The 16442-nt window shown below is 53.8% G+C and overlaps 1 protein-coding gene across 1 annotated transcript; it reads right to left on the bottom strand.

Annotated features, from left to right (window-relative positions):
- Nucleotides 1–959: 959 nt before the first annotated feature.
- On the bottom strand, nucleotides 960–12547 carry HTR6 (5-hydroxytryptamine receptor 6). The gene is made up of 3 exons (XM_016128308.2): nucleotides 11476–12547; nucleotides 1847–2005; nucleotides 960–1651 (listed from the first exon to the last, which is right to left on the bottom strand). The coding sequence occupies exons 1-3, from the start codon at nucleotides 12187–12189 to the stop codon at nucleotides 1208–1210; spliced, it is 1317 nt and encodes a 438-aa protein (XP_015983794.2). The 5' UTR covers nucleotides 12190–12547; the 3' UTR covers nucleotides 960–1207.
- Nucleotides 12548–16442: the final 3895 nt, after the last annotated feature.

Below are 16442 nucleotides of genomic sequence, written 5' to 3'. Positions count from 1 at the left end.
TCACCAACCCACACCAGAGATAGCTCCTGAGTGGTCCTGAGTGGCCACCATTCACATTTTCCTCAGTGACCTGGGGAAGGCCAGAAACAGGTAGGGCCAGGGGCAGGTTCTGTCCCCTTCAGCTGGTTTCCTTTCAGATCCAAAGGAGCCCGAGGCAGAGGGACACCCAATCCAGATGTTGAGCAAGAAGCCACCAGCTGCCCCTTTGCCCCAGGAGAGGCAATGCAGCAGCCCGGGAGCAGGGATGGGGCTGAAGAAGAGAAGGAAGAGGGGGGCAGGGGGGCTGTAAGCGGGGAATGGGAACGAACAGCCCTTCCTGGCCCATAGGCAGAGGCCAGGGGACCAGGGATGGCCAGGAGTCATAACAGCAGCACATACCACCTCCTGCCCACCTGCCAGGTGCCAGGCACCCTATGACCATTGTTCTAATTCTCATGACAGCCTAAGAGGCAGGCTTTCTTGCCCCATTTTGCATGTGGAATTACAAACTCAGGTTAAGTAACCCATGCAAAGCTAGTAAGCAGTGGAACAGAGATTCGAATTTATGCCTGACTCCCAGGTTCGGGGTTTTCCTGTGAGGCCACATGCATCCTGAGGGGCTGGCCTGTCCACAAACTGTCCAGCACGCCATCCTCAGGGTAAAGATCATCCAAGCCAGCGCACTTCAAACTAACGTGCTCATGAGTCATCGGGAATCTTGCTAACACACAGATTCTGACTCAGCATGTCCACGGTGGGGGCAGAAGTGTGCGTTTTTAACAAACTCCCAGGAGAGGATCCTGATGCTGATGGCCCATGAACGAAGAGGCGTGAGGGATTCAGCCCCACCCTGATCCATCTCTGCAGACACAGGCATCCCTCCCTCGCAGTCTGATAGAAGGTGCTAACGAGATGATTGTCTTCATCTTAATCTGAAGAACCAAGAGGTTCTCTTCCGCAATCCCAGAGCCCGCCAACCATCCTCTATGCACAGCCACAAGTTACACTCGGCAGTGGAGCATCTTGGAGAAAACGATCAGAGCCAGCTATCATCCCTCAGGTAGGCGACCTGGAGTGGACAGCGGAGGCTGACTGAGTGCACCCCACTGGAGCTCGGAGGGCTCCCAGGAGACCTGCAGCCTCCTGGCCTCAGCCAAGAGCTGGCCCAAAGACTCGGGGACTTGGTTCCATCCAGTCCAGCTCCCCACCAACCAGCTCCAAACCCAGATCAGTTTGGGGGGGCACTAAGAAAATGCAGCCGCAGCTTGGGCTCCACGGGATCAATGTTGAAGAAATTGACCACGGCGGAAGTCCTGGCAGGCGGCAGCGGGTCCCCGCTGGCCTCTCCCGGCAGCAGCAGCTGGGCCCTGAGCTGCAGGCCTGAGGAGCCTCCTGAGCCTGGGTCAGAGTCAGCGTGAGAGGCCTGGGGCAGGGGCAGCACGTGCTGCAGGCTGAGGCCCGGCCGGGTACCGCTGTGAGAAGTACGCACGGAGGGTGAGGCCAGGCTGGCCCGGCGCTCCTGGGGACACCTGGGACACGGCAGAAACCTGCCCAGGGCCCGCTTGAAGTCCCGCATGAAGAGTGGGTAGATGATGGGGTTCATGGTGCTGTTACAGTAACCCAGCCACGTGAGGACATCGAAGAGGCCTGGGGAGACGCAGTCGCACACGGCCTGGAGGGATGGGGTGCATCACGCCTGGTCCCGGGGCAGACGCAGACCACCCCGCCCAGCAGGGCCGGGGTAGACACAAACACGTACACCGTGAGAGGCAGCCCGCCCTCCTCCCTCCCCATGCCTGGGCTGGCGTGGGACTTGGGGCCTCCCCAGGAAGGCCTAGACTCACCTATCCCCCGGAAGTGGCATTACCTGGGCTATGTTGGCTAGAAAGAAGGGCAACCAGGTCACAAAGAACATGCCCAGCAGAATGCCTAGCGTCAGGCTGGCCTTCAAAGCCTTCCTGCTATGCTTGGTGGCCAGACGCCTGCTGTCAGCTGACTCCAGCCCTGGGTGTGGGGTCCTGGGCACCTGCAGAAAGAAAGGCCACATGAGTCAGCTGAGAAGGAGTCCCAGTCTGACCTTGATTTCAGCCTCAGACTGAGCCTCCATCCTAATTCTAGGTGGAACCGTAGTACCAGCAACAAACTGACCTCTCACTCTTGATTGAGCCCCAACTGTAGTCTGGCTCTGAGGCCTGACCCTGACTCCAGACCACGCCCTGACATTGGCAATAAACCAAGCCCTGCTCATGGTCCCAGTCTGATCTCTTGAGACCTACCACAGATTGAGCCCTATATAACCAAGGTCTCAAACTGAGCCTCAGTCCCAGACCAGACTTAGCCCAAGACTGTGCGCTGGCCCCAACAACAGACTGAGCCTTGATCCTGACCCAGCGCTTTACAAGGAGCCCTAGGAAATACAGCTAGACAGAGCGACACTGCCCCGAACAGACATCACACAGTTCACAGAATCCACCCTCTATGCAAAGGTCAACTCTCGGGGGCTCTACACACACAACTGCGAGTCCCAGCACCTCTCAAAACCTTTGGTGCCACAAGAATTAGTTGCAATTGAGTACTTGACGGAAGAGGCCCTGTTGCTGTCCAGGGCTTGGCGATCTCTTTGTATATGGGTTCTCTGCATACTTTGGAGTGATATTTTTGCTTGCACTTTTATGCTCATGCTCCACAATATTGAGTCATTTAAAAAAAAAAAAAAAACATCTGCAAAGAGCAAGTGTTTACAATAAGATCTATTATAAATTATTAGGGGTGCTAGTGACCTTGGCATTTTACAACTCGAATTATGTTGTGGACCGGCAGATAGCTCCATTCCCAAAAATAGACTCCAAGGTCAGGAATGTGGAGAAGGACGAGGAAGAAGGTGGTTCGCAGCAGCCATGGAAAGGAGGATATGGGGATGAGGAGCTTAGAGTCTGACTTTTCACCCAGTCCCAAAACATAGACAGGCTCCCCAAACTAGAACGGTACTTTAACCCAGCAGTTTCCATAACTTTTCAACCTCATGAGCCCATTAAGATCTAATGAAATCTACAAAACTGCTCCCCAGAAAACTAAAGGCTTATAAATTTTTACATACACACATACACATGAAAAATAATTCCCACACTTCTTCAGGGTTCTGAGACCACCTTGCAGTCCATCCATGAACCCCTAAGGGTCCACGAAAGTTGGAATGTGAAGTCCTCCTCTAAACCATGTGTTGTAAACAATATGAATTTTCACACATATAAGACTCACACAAAGTGAGACCCACCAAGATTCACGATTTAAGTAAATGTCGGCGTGCAGAGGTACGCACCATTCATTGAACTATGCAAGGTGTGTGTGTGCTGCCAGGGAACACATCTGGGCTTTGAAAGCCAGGAATTCCCCCCAACATTTTCGAAACTGTGTGAGAGCCCAGCTTAGTTCATGAAGCAACCAGTGGTGGGTTGGGCAGATGAAAGAGTCGGGAGGAGGCAGGAAGGGAACCAGACTCCCTGGCAACCTTCACAGATGGAAAGGGGGTGGAGGAGGCAAAGCCAAGATGTGTCAGCTCCAGAAAGCAGCGAAGCCAAACCCCCCACCCCTCTCCCAGGTGCAGGAGGAGCTCCCCTTCCAGCTCTGCTCTTCCCTCCCCGCCTCCCCAGGGTGGCTAGAATTGGTTTCCTGTCCATGGTGCTGAAACTCCAGCTCCATACTATCTTTCTATAGGATTGTGGGTCTGACTCTGGGGTGGCAGTGGGCGGGAGCGGGAAGCCGAAGCACCCTGTAACTCCCAGCCCTCGGTGTGTTCATCCAGGTGAAGTCTGGTTATGTGACTATCAAGGGCCAATTCACAAAGGCCAGCCAGAGAGAGCCCCTTGCTTTCTCCCCTGTGCCTTATGGGGGCAGCACTGTGCAGACGCAAGAGCCAGGCTTTTAACACAAGTGATCTGACTTCAAATCATGCCTCTACCACTTACTTACTCTGTGATCCTGCGTGAGTCTCTGTTTCCACGTCTGTAAAGTGTGAGAAATAATCCTCGCCAATGGAGTTGCTGTGAGGCCGTGGATAATAAATGCATGCATAATGCCTAACGCGGAGTAAACGCTAGATATTTGGTGGCTCTGATGTTGGCTCAGTGGTGTATGTATGAGGTTAGAGAAATTTTAGCACCCTTGGGAGCCCTGTCCTTCTGCCGGCAGCTCTGGCTCCCCGAAGAAGCACAGACGTCAGGGCAAACGCTCTGACTCAACATGCTGTACTGTAGCAGGGGAGGAAAAGAAGACCTGCTTTTCTCTTTTCCCTTCTCATGGTCTCTCCTCCAGAGTGACCTCCATGTGGCTTCTGCGGCCCCATCGTGGTCAGCCTGGAGGAGAAGCTCCTGCTTCAGAATAATCTCAAGGTTTGCCATGGCTTTGAATTGCCATCAATGGGGACACAATAGGGAAGTGGGGAGCCACTGTCTCCAGAAGGCCCCACCCATACAGGTACCCCTCTGGCCCCTGACGACCGGAAAGAGGGAAGCCAAGAGAGAGCCTTGACTTTGTCAGAGCTCTAGGGCACTGGGGAACTGAGGCGCTTGGGGAGATATCTTTGGGGCAATCAGCAGGGCAGGGAGCTCCAGAGATGGAGTAAAAATAACCTAAGATTCCCTCTCTAACCTTCCTGGGAAGAACCCTGGGTTTTCTTTCTCCTCTTCTCCCCAAAAAGTTGACCCAAGAACACAGGTAAAGGGGAAGAGAGAAGGAAACCGAGGCTCAGAGAATGTAGAGGACCTTCCCAGGGTCACGTTGCACTTGTACAAGGCCTAAAACCAAGACCCCAAGTCAGCACTGTGATCCCATTGATTGAGCACTTACTATGCATCAGCATTTGATATTCATTTATGGAAGGTAGGGATTATTCCCATCTCGTAGATGAGGTTCAGAGAGGCAAAATAACTTGCCAGGAGTTGCACAACAGATAAGTGCTGAGTCACGGATTCAAAGTCATTTCTGGCTCCAGAAACCAATTCTTCCACTTTCCCGTGCTGCTTCCATTTGTGGGGATGGCACCCAGGGGCCACAGTCAGGGTGGGGTTACAGAAACCCCGTCTCTGTCACTGAGAGGCCTTCATGGAACAGAAGCCAGCGGTAACCCCCGGCCCACACCCTGGGGTCTGACTAGTGCTAACTTCCGTCTCCCTACTTCTCGCTGCCACCTCGCAGCCCCTCATGGCCATGTTCTGTTGTTCGTGTGTCCCTTACGCATGTCTATGACGTGTGTCACCGTCAGAGGGCAGCCACCTGGAGGACAATTTGGCGATGTCCTTCAGGAGGCAATTCTGCTTACAGGTCCCTATGTTTATAAACACCTGCACACATGCCCACGCACATGGCACACACAGGAATGTGCACCACAGCACTGTTGTGATGGGGAAAAAAAAAAGCAAACCACCTAAATGTCCATCGAAAGGAGAGTGGTTAAAAATCCTGGTGCAGCCCTCTACAGAATACCACGCAGATGTCGAAAAGAATAAACCAATCCAATGGAAAGATCTCCGAGACCTATTCAGCGATAATGACAAGTCGTAAAACAATACAGCATGATCCTATTTGGGTTTTTTTTTTTTTGAATGCACAGAACACTAAATTTCTTTAGGTATGTGAACAGATATGTGACCATATCGAAACAGGACTGGAAAGACGGATGCCACACTGATGAGTGCCCTGGCGGAGGAAGGTGACCGGATGGAAGGCGGAGAGGTCTCACATCTCTCGGTTTCAGTTTTTATTTTAAAATATGCTTGTGCATTCCCTGTGCCATTTGAAATCTTTATAATCATCTAATCATGGTGTGAGGGTTACAAGGCAGATTCTGGAGCCAGACTGCCTGGTTTCAAGTCATGGCCTGGTTCCCAACCTGCCGAGGGACCTTCAGCGAGGGCCTTCAGATTTCTCACCTGCAAAATGACACTCAGAATGGTGTCTACCTCTGAGGACTGTAGTAAAGGTTAAGTAAGATAATACAGAGTTACTAAAACAGTGCCTGGCACATAGTATGAAACGCATAAATGTTAGCTACGTTGCTGTTGTTACTAATTGTTATTAATGTCCAGTTTAGCTCTTTGATAATGGTGATGATGCTGCTGGTGGCAGTGATGGTTTTTTTTCCCTAGAAAGCCCCTAACGGGGTGAGCTCCCCAGAACCATATATTTTACCACAAGAGGAACTAACATTTGTTGAGCATCTACTATGTGCCGGGTTTACATATATTATCTCATTGGTTCTTCGAATAGCCTCAAGTGATAAATAGCTTTGTCCCTGGAGTACAGGGAGGTGAGGGACTTGTCCATAGTCATCTGGACGTGATGGAAAAGAGGCAGGATTTGAACCTATGACCAGCCAGACACACAAGGTCCCACACCCAGCCCTGGCTGCACCAAGTCACCTTGTTCCCAGCAGCCGCCGAGCCTGCCATGCTTGATTGACATGGCTCCTCTGTCAGCCTCTCCCCAGCTCAGCCCTCTCCTTCCCCTCCGAGATATTTCTGTGATCACAGCCTCCTCCTCTGAGGAGGAGGAGGAGGAGGAGGAAGCAGAGATCGAAGGGAAGGTGGGTTGCTAAGACAAAACGATGCATAGTTGGAAAAGGCAGGGGGTAGGGAAAGGAGAAGAAATTGATGGGAAAGAAGGAAGAGAGGACGATAGGGGAGCAGAAGGAAGGAAGAGAATGGGGTGAGATGGAACTGAGGGAGAAAAGGGTGGGAGAAGGGGGGAAACATGAGGCCCAGAGGAGGATGGTGGGGAGAGGGCTACAGACCCCAGAAACGCGGCATTCCTGGCAGACGGGGAGGAGCTAAGAAAGCAGAACTCCCAGCCTGGCCTCCTGCTGCTGCTTCCCCCCAGGCTGACCCTCCCGAGGATGAGCCCCATGCCCACGTGGGCACACATGTCTCTCTGCCTCTGCCTCTGCCTCTGTGTCTCCTGCCCTGGCAGCAACTCGCTCTGATACCACCACCTCCCACACCCCCTCCCCCTCCCCAGCCCACAGTCCCCGCCTCAGCTATAAGCATGACCCCCTTTCTCACAGCCCCTGGGGCTGCGAAGACCTGGCTGAAACCACGGAGCCAACCAGTGGCCTTTTAACAGCCTGCTCACATAAACAGGCGGGTGTCAGGGGTGGGGAGATAAAACGCTCCAGCCCGCTCAGCTCCCACGTCCTCGACTCCAGAAAGGCAAGGACTCCTGGGGCCTGTGCCCAACTCCCTTCCTTCTGTGGGGGAGCTGGAGGCTTGGAGGCTGGACTGGGAAAGGGAGCTAAGGGCTAAATGGGGCTTAAAACAGGAGGAAAGGGGTCCAGTGCACCCCGAGTGCTGTTCATGCTCATCAGTTCCTTTAGGTCTAGGGATTGAGAGAGCCTCCCCCTCACTGCCGGTTCTCTCAAGCATGCCGACTCGAGTGGGAGGAAAAGGGTCACGACGCAGGAGACCGAAGGGAAGGCAACGTCCCAGAAGCAAAGTTCCAACCCACGAGCAAGTCTCCAGGCGATATGGAAAACGGGGGCACAGAAGGCTCTCTTCGGAGCCGAGGGGTTTGGGAAGCAGGGTTGTGGCAGGGTCTGAGATGCCACATTCTCACCAAAAGTCTTTCCGAAGAGTGGGAGGATTTAGCATACTAAATTTAGGACACACTCTGGCTTGAGGGGCCCATGGGTCATTCCGCCTCAGAGGCAGGGTGCCGGCCTACATGACCCAAGAAGACCCCTCCCAGCATTTGGTTTTAGGGCTCATTATGCCTTCTTTGCTTCAGTTTGCAAACAGACACACATTGAATGATAGTTTCTGAATATTCATTGGGTGAGGCATCCCTCTTATAATCTCTATAACCCTCATCGTGACAAGGTTCCGGGATCAATGTCCGTCTCCCCATCTAGAACACAGATCCCGAGAGGGCAAGACCTTCTCAGTCCTGTTCGCCATGGTGTTCACAGCCTAGAAAAGCTCCTGCACAAAGTAGGTCCTCAACACGTGCGCTGAAAAGCATAGGATCCACCAGATAGAAGACCTGATCGTGAAAGGGGTAGGAAGCAAGGAGGCAGTGTCAACAGGGATCGAATTGCCGGCTCTGTGAAGCACTGTGTTCACTTCATTTCTTCCATCAATAACGCATAGAGCACTTAGGATATGCCAGGTGCTATTTCAGGTCATGGGAATATAGCAATAAGCAAAGAGACAAGTTCCCGCCCTCACAGAGCTTACGTTCTAGTGGGAGGAAATAAACAATGGATAAATAACTGGGAAAGTATCTAACATGTCAGGTGGTGGTCAGTGCTGCTGAGAACAAGGACTCAGAAACTTGGGGCTGAAGGAGAACAGGGGGAGTGTGGCAGTTGCCACTTCTGGTCGACACCTGAGCAGAGGCTGGGGAAAAATGGATGGAAGTTGCAGAGAGAAGCAGGTGGAGATGTAGGGAAAGGGCCCTCCGGGCAGAAGGAACAGCAGCGCAAAGGTCCTGAGGCAGGATTGTGCTTGGTGTGCTCAAAGACCAGCCCGGAGGCCAGTGTGGAAGGAGGAGAGGCCAGAGAAGAAGCAAAGGGCTGGGTGAGATGAGATGCAAGGCCCCGGGAGCAGAAGAACGACATGACAGGACTTAGGTTTTAAAGGGCTTGCTCCGGCTGCTGCGTAAGATCGAAAGGAAGCAAGAATAGAATTGGGGAGTCAGTGGAAGATTCCTGCAATAACCCAGGCAGCAGGTGAAGGGGCCCAGCCTGGGGCCAGGGGGCAGTGATGAAGGCGAGAAGTGGCCACACGTATTGAAGCTGGAGATAAGAGGACACGATGTGGGGGGTGAAAGAGGTGTCCAGGCTGCCCTCGAGGTCCCTGGCCTGAGCAACTAGAAGCACAGAGTTGCCATGAATTGATAAGAGGAAGACTGGGAGGAAGGCCTAGGGCGGGGGCCCGGAATATCCAAGTTCTGTTTGGGGCATGTTAGCTAAGCAGCCCAGGCTGGAAGCCACCAGCGTGTAGGTGGTATTTCCAGTCGTAAGACAAGATGAACTCACCAGGGATTGAATGTGGAAAAAGAGCAAGGAGGTCAGAGGACTGAGGACCGGGGATGCCACCGCCGGGGGCAGATCAGGAGCACCGGACAGAGGAGACTGAGAAGGCACAGCCCATGAAGCAGAAGGACACAAGGCGGTGTCCCTGAGGCAGCGTTTTAACAGTGTCACCGCCCAAGGCAGTGAGTGTGACACACGCTGAGGCTTCAGCATCGGCCGAGTCTGAGCCTGAACCTCACTAACCAACTGTGTGACCTTGGGCAAGTCACCACCCCGCTCCCTGAACCTCAGTTTCCCCATCTGTCGAACAGGGATGATGGTAGCACTTGCCTCGTTGGGTGTTTGGGGATTAGCTCAGCGTGGCACCTGGCAGATAGGGAATGCTCAAAGACTGTGGGGCTGAGCCTGGTTGCATGTGGGGAACACTTGCCCAGGTTCTGAGGCCTCAAGTTCAGGTCCGGTCCTGGTACCAGCCAAGGAACTTTATGGAAAGAAAATCCGTGTGTCACAGGCCCCCCTAGATCCAAGAATCAAGACACCTCCCACCCTGACCTCACCAAGACCAGTCGGCTTCTCCCAACCTTAGTCCCTAGAGAAGAGCTTCCCACGGTGGGATGGGAGACGACTTTAGATGGTAGATGGACACCCCATAAAATAACCGAGTCACAGAGTGGGAGCATTAGCCCTTTCTAATTCCCATTCAGGTCTTCTGGTTACATCATGAGAAAGTCTCATGTCCATGCCGCCTCACCTTGAGCATCCGTTTAACACAACAAAGAGGAAGCAGGCTTGGCTCAGTCACTTCAGCCATCCAAACTGGACTTCATTAGTACTGCCGGGTTCTGCAACCTCACTGAAATTGTGATTGATCACCTTCTATTTATGGAAAAGATATTGATTTTCCATTTCCGGACGAGAAAGGTTTTCTTTCTAAACAAATCCATGGAAGTAAAAAGATAAGTGAGATGATTTAAATAAAATGCTAAGTATATATACATGAAGTGGCTTGAGGAGTCTGCGGGGAAGTGAGTGGAGGGAATAGTAAGCCAGAGAGCCCGAGGTGGTTCCTTTTGCCTAAAGTGTTGAAAACAGTCCTTAACGAGAACCCAGAGAGAGTGGGGATGGCCCATGGCAGTGATCCTACCACTGAAGAACCAAGTCAGGGTCACAGCCACCTGCTGAGACTCAGGAATGCTCTCCAATGAACACAGAGTGGGGAGAGAGCAGGCTTGATGTCAGGACCTCCTGCCCACCCTGGGCCATGCTCTCCTGGTCCACAGGCCAGCTGCAACACCGGGCGGGAGAGACAAGCTGCTCCAGGGGACCACCGACAAGGGTGATAGCCTTTCAGCCCTCAGCCAATTCCCTATCCACCCAGTGACTCGCGAGGCGCCCCTCCATCCTGCAGAAGCCTCTTCCACCGGAGGCTACACCAAGATAAGCCACGAGAGCCCAGTCAGGACCTTCCTCAGGACCTAATTCTCTGGGGCTCAGGCCTGGTCAGTCTCAAACCCCATCCCTCAGGGGGACAATAGGACTTTGGCACTGTGTGGCCTGGGTGACAAGAGCAGGTGCTCCACTTCTAGACACTGCAGGGCCTACCCCATCTTCAGTACACTCGGCCATCACGGAGCTGACATTCGAGCGGGAGCAACAGATCTTGGAACAAATAAACTGGGGACTTAGCTAGGGAATAGCAGGGCAGAGAGGACAGGTGAGTGTGCAGACAGGGTGGTCAGGGACGGCCTCCAGGAAGGGGCGACCTGTGGGCAGCTCCAGGGGTAACATTTGAGGCAGAGGGAACAAGTGCGAAGACCCTGGCGTGAAGTCAGTCTGGTGCTTTCTAGGAACCGCCAGAAAGGCCCCTTGGCTCGTGCAGAGAGAGGCCGGGGGAAGGATCCTGACTTGGGTCTCCTCTTTATCTTGACAGCAGTGGGGAGCCACGGAAGGGTTTGAAGCAAGAGAGCAATGTGATCACTTTTTTTTTTTTTCCTAATTGCTCTGGCTCCTGTGCAGAAAATGGACAGGAGTGTGTCCAGAGTGGAAGCAGAGGGAGCTGGTGGGAGACCCTCAGAGACTCCCAGGTAAGAGCAATGGTGATTTGGATTAGGAAGGTGGCATCGGGGATGGCAAATGTTTAGCACGCAGCACCAGCAGTTTTCACTAACGAATCCCTAAGTTTCTGGCATGATGCCGTGATGGTGCCGTTTTCCACCCAAGGGAAGACAGAAGAGGAGCAGGTGGGAGAGTTGGAACGCCACAAATCCCCTGTTGCATGTTACCTGCCAGAAGCCTGCCTGGCATCCTGACGGGCACTGAGGCTGGAGTTCAGAAGAAAGGTGGGAGCTGACAATGGCCACTTGGAGATGGCCAGCAAGTGTGTATTAAGTGGTGGACGCCCCATAGGCACCCAATGGCTGCTCATTCCTCTCCATCCCACAAGCCCGGGACTCCCTGCGTACCCCAGGTACCTGCAGCGTTTCCAAGGCCTGGCCGGCTGTGCCGGTGGTGAAGGAGGCCACCTGCAAGGCCTGCTTGCGGGCGGCCAGCAGGATCTTGCAGTAGGTGAAGCAAATAGCGCCCGAGGGCAGGAAGAAGGTGAGGCCCGATGCCACGAGGACGAAGGGCAGGCTGGCCAGAAGGCGGCACTGCCCCGGGGTGGGTGCCCGCGCGCGGCCCAGCTCGTGCCAGCCCAGCAGCAGGGGCAGGAAGGAGGCGAGCGCAGCGAGGCTCCAGGCGCCCAAGACGAGCGCCAGGGCGCGCAGGGGCGTCATGCGCAGCTTGTAGCGCAGCGGCGAGAGGATGAGCAGGTAGCGGTCCAGGCTGATGAGGCAGAGGTTGAGGATGGAGGCGCTGCAGCACATCACGTCGAAGGCGGCCCACAGCTGGCAGAGGCCGCGCGCCAGCACCCAGCGCCCGTACAGCGCGTTCAGCATGGCGGGCGGCATCACCACCAGCCCCACCATGAGGTCCGATGTGAAGAGCGACACCAGGAAGAAGTTGGACGTGTTGCGCAGCGCCGGCTGCGTGCAGATGAGCGCGATGAGCAGCGAGTTGGCCGCCGCTGTCAGCGCGATGACCACGCACAGCGCGGCCGCGACCCAGCCGCTGCCACCGGGGTCCGACGCCGGCCCCGACCCCCAGGCGGGGGTGCTATTGTGCGCAGGGCCCGGCTCTGGGACCATGGGGGCTGAGGGTGGACAGCGAGGCCGCGAGGCTCGAGAGGAGTCCTGAGGATGGGCGGGAAGACACGGCGAGGGGCTCGGAGGGGTTCGTCGTTGAGGACAGATCCCAGCAGGTGGGACGAGAGGGGCGGGGCGGGCGATCGGTCGAAGGGCAGCGACCGGAAGAGGATGGAGAGGGGTTACACAGGTGTCCTCAGGGGTGAGGCAGAGACACCTGGATTAAACAAACGGGCAGGAAGTTAGGGAGGGGCACCTGATGAGGAGCAAAGTGCCTTAGAGGGAGCGGATGGAAAGTCAGGAGGCTGGGGAAGCCACGGGACTCTTGGGGGTTAGATGGGTGGGACCAGAGCCCCCTAGAAGAGGCGGTAAGATTGGGGCGAGGGCGCCTGCCTGGGGCAAGGACCCGGGGAGGTGGGAGCAAGAGGCGAATGGGCGCTCTAGGGCGTGGCAGGTGGGTGTGTGCGGGCCCTAGGTCGGGAGCCGTAGTGCTGGGGGTCGCAGGGTAGCGGCCCACTGGCCAGGGCAAAGCCCGGGGAAGGCAGTTCTCACGGCCGGTGCAAAGGCAACCCCCGGGCTTGGGGCGACACGGGACCCCGCGGCGGGCGGGGGCTGGGGCGACGCCGTGCGGACCAGCGGGGACAGAAGGAGCAGCAGCCGCGCCTCCGCCCCCTCCCCACCCGGCCGCAGGGTCGCGGGCCCCGCTCCCGCCTGCGCCCGGTACCTGGGGCGCTCGGCGCTGCTCCGCTGCCGGCGAATGCGGCAGGCGCCGCGGGGCTGCGAGCGGAAGAGGCGGCGGCGGGCCAGGCAGGCGCCCAGGGAGCCTGGGAGGAGCTGCGAGGGGCCGGCGCGCGCGGGGGAGCCGACGGGCGCTGCCTGGAGCGCGCGGTCCCCTGGCCGCGGAACCTGCGCCCCGCCCTGCGGGGGGCGGGGAGAGCAGAGCCCCCGCCTCGCGGGCGGGCGGGGTCCCTAGCACCCCAGGCCTGCGGAGCGGCGATCCGGGTGCCCCAGCTGCATCAAGTCGCCTCCCCAGCTGCAGCAGCCTCCACAGCCACGCATAACCCTTCCCCAACCCACACGTGGTGGACGCAGAGGCTCTGGACAAACTCAGAGGAGGGGACTGTGACCTGCCTTTATCTAGGACTGCCCCCCAATGCCGGGCTGCCCACCCGCAGTGGGGATCACCACGGTACCTGCGGGCGCCCGTTGGGAGATACTGGGCAGATCGCTTGACAGCCACATGTATACACACATATATACACACATGTACCTATATAATATTATATATTATTTGTAATAACCTGTATAATACTTTCTTCAAACCTTTAAACAGCAGGTTACCGCCTCCTCAAGGTCTTTCGAGCATAGCCATCCTCTGACAGTGCTAGACACTGAGAATGAAGTCCTTGAGGTGTTAGCACTCCCAGTTTAACAGATCATGAACAGATTTGGGCAACCCTAGGCTAGGTGGGGGTAGAGTCACTGCAGGTAAAGGTGTGGCACCCTGGGTGTGACCCCGCTGTATATCTCTTCCCCTGGCTAAGAAGAGTCCCTACTGGACACTGTGCAGATTAATATTGTGGATTCCATTCATTTATTCAACATTTATTGATCATCTAAGTGTCAGGCACTGTTTCGACCAACTGAGACACTATGGTAACCAAAATCAAGATCCCCAGCTTTGTGGGGTTTACATTCTAAAAGGGGACACAATAAACAATAAGCATAATAGATGTTTAGTTGTAAAGTGACAATTGCTATAGAAAAAAAAAAAAAGCAAATGGAGAGCAATATAAAGGAAAGCTAGAAAGTCGGGGGAAGGGGAAGTTTTCCCTCCACAGAAACAGAAAAGCAACGCCTCTGTGGGGGAAGATGAACCCAGCCTTTCTGGGTTCTTCCAGCTGACTAGTAATCAAATTGACATGAGACAGATTAATGAGAAAACAACCAAATTTAATTACAAACATAGGTATGGGAACCCCACATACACGACTGGTTCAGAGACAGGGAAAATGAGGTATATATGACAGCCAGAGCTAAGGATGTGGCTAGGGGCCTGCAGCTTCAGGTCCTTCACAGATGGGTAAGAAGAGCAGATGGTCGGTAATTATGTGTTTGTCCTGCCATAGACATAGGTCAAAAAAAGGTTATTTCTGGTGATAACTCTTATTACGGGCAAGGCCCCAAATTTAAATTCTTTAAGGGAGAGGCACAAGTTTCTCTTGAAACCACAGGGTCTTGATTGCCTTTAGCTCAAAAGAATCCGGGTCGCAAGAGGTGCATCTTGGGGCTACTCGTTCTCAACCCCTACAGCTCCCACGTATACGGGTCCTACTATGTTCCAGGGGCTTTATTCTGTTATTCCAACCTCTGCAATAATGCTGAGAGATCAATGTTACACTGGGACTCAGAGAGGCCAAGGGCCTCAAGCAAGGTCATCAGCAGCAAGTGATCAAGTGGAACCGAAGCCCAGGTCTGCCCACCACCCAAGGCGGAGAAACCTCAAGACCCTACAGTAGCCCTCACTCACCCCCTAAGCCGTTATTTGGCACTTAGAGCCCTAGTCTTGTCCACGGGTGGGTCTGTGCAGCGGGAGGGGGAGGCCTATTGTCCCTACCAATACCACTTGCATCACCGTGACAATTTCTGCCAGGCCCCAAGGTGTATTATATCAAGCATGGGCTGAAAGTCATAAAGACCAGACTTGGAATCCCATTTCTGCAGCTTACCCGCTCTGTAGACGTAGGTTCCATCGCCTTGGGTCATCCTTTTCTCATCTGCAATAGTCACCAGGGCAATATAGCTCCCACGTCACTGGGTTGTTGAGGGGATGAAATGACCCTGGTGTGATCCGCACATTTCACGGTGCTGTGCCAGTGCTAGCTGTTGGCCTCGGTGTTCCCATTTGTACGATGGAAATGTGTTCGGCTCTGTAGTAACTCCTTCAGCCCAGGGTTTACAGGTCGAGCAGAAGCAAACTCGAGAGGTGCTGTGTACAATAGACTTTGGAGCCCAGGGACCTGGATTCATCGTTCTGATTCTGCTACTTGCTCTGTTAACCTGGCAAAGCTCTTAAGTTCTCCACTACCATGAAACTGGGGGATGAAGATGTGAACGGAATGAGTATTTAAACTATTTCACACAGAGGACCTGCCCGATAAATTTTAGCTTTGAAAAATTAGTGGTATATAATGGGATAGAATATTAGTCCCTCTGCTTTAGCTTTTGCTGTAATGTTTGATAGCCTTTATTTAAAAAAAAAAAACTAAAGAAAACATGGTAAAATGTTAATACATGTTCATTCTGAGTGACAGATTCACAGATGTTGGTTATATTATGATCTGTACTTTGCTAAAATTTAAAAAAAAAAATTTCAAGTTTGGGCCTGGGTGGTGATGCCACCTTGTGGCCACACTGTTACTGTCTTGAACTTAAAAATTCAGAAGTTTTATGAGTGTGCTCCTAACTTTATCCTATCATTAATTAATAATGTCCTAGACTTCCTTAACATTTCAGTGTAGAGAGAGACCTTCAAGGGTGCTTACCCTTTGCTTGGTTACTTCTAGCCTTGGGTTGCTCTTTCCCTAGAGGAAAAGTCTTGTGCTACAATGGGCAGCTGAGCCTTAGGAAGTCTTCTGCCCCAGGCCTCTGCTCCTGTCAGTACATAGAGGACCAAGGAGAGCTCCCCACTACAGAGATGGAGAGACCCAGGTCTAGAGAGCATGTGCGGACTACCCAAAGCTGCTCTCACAGAAAACATTAACCAACTAGGTAAACTCCATTTGTTGGTTTTGTTCACTCCTGTAGCCTCAGCACATGTTAGGCTGTCAGTAAATATACGTTGAATGAATGAATGAACAAAACTATCAGCCCAACCGCCAGCAGTTATGGGCCAATCATTCATTCTCAATAATTGTAATAACGGCTGACATTTACTGAGGTCTTACTATATGCCGGGCACTGCTTCAAGGTCTATATGTACATTGATTTATGTAAAGCCCACCACGACCCTGAGAATAAGGAAGGTGTGATTGTTATTCCCCATTTTACTCATGGGAAAACCGAGCCTAAGAGATTTGCTCAGGCTTACACAGCTAGGAAGTGGCCCCACCGGAATTTGAGCCCAGGCAGACTGGATTTTCCCTGAGGCTTGAAGCAGGATAAGAAAGTTAGTTGGAGGTTGCTGGCTTCATACAGGCAAACAAGGCAGGAAAGCCGAGACCAATTACCCGCCCATCCGGAGAGGGGCCTGCGTT

Source organism: Rousettus aegyptiacus, unplaced genomic scaffold (genome assembly GCF_014176215.1).
Source record: "Rousettus aegyptiacus isolate mRouAeg1 unplaced genomic scaffold, mRouAeg1.p scaffold_m13_p_1, whole genome shotgun sequence".
NCBI classification, from domain to species: domain Eukaryota; kingdom Metazoa; phylum Chordata; class Mammalia; order Chiroptera; family Pteropodidae; genus Rousettus; species Rousettus aegyptiacus.
Note: the sequence above shows the minus strand (reverse complement) of the source record. Positions and strands in the feature narration are given on the sequence as shown.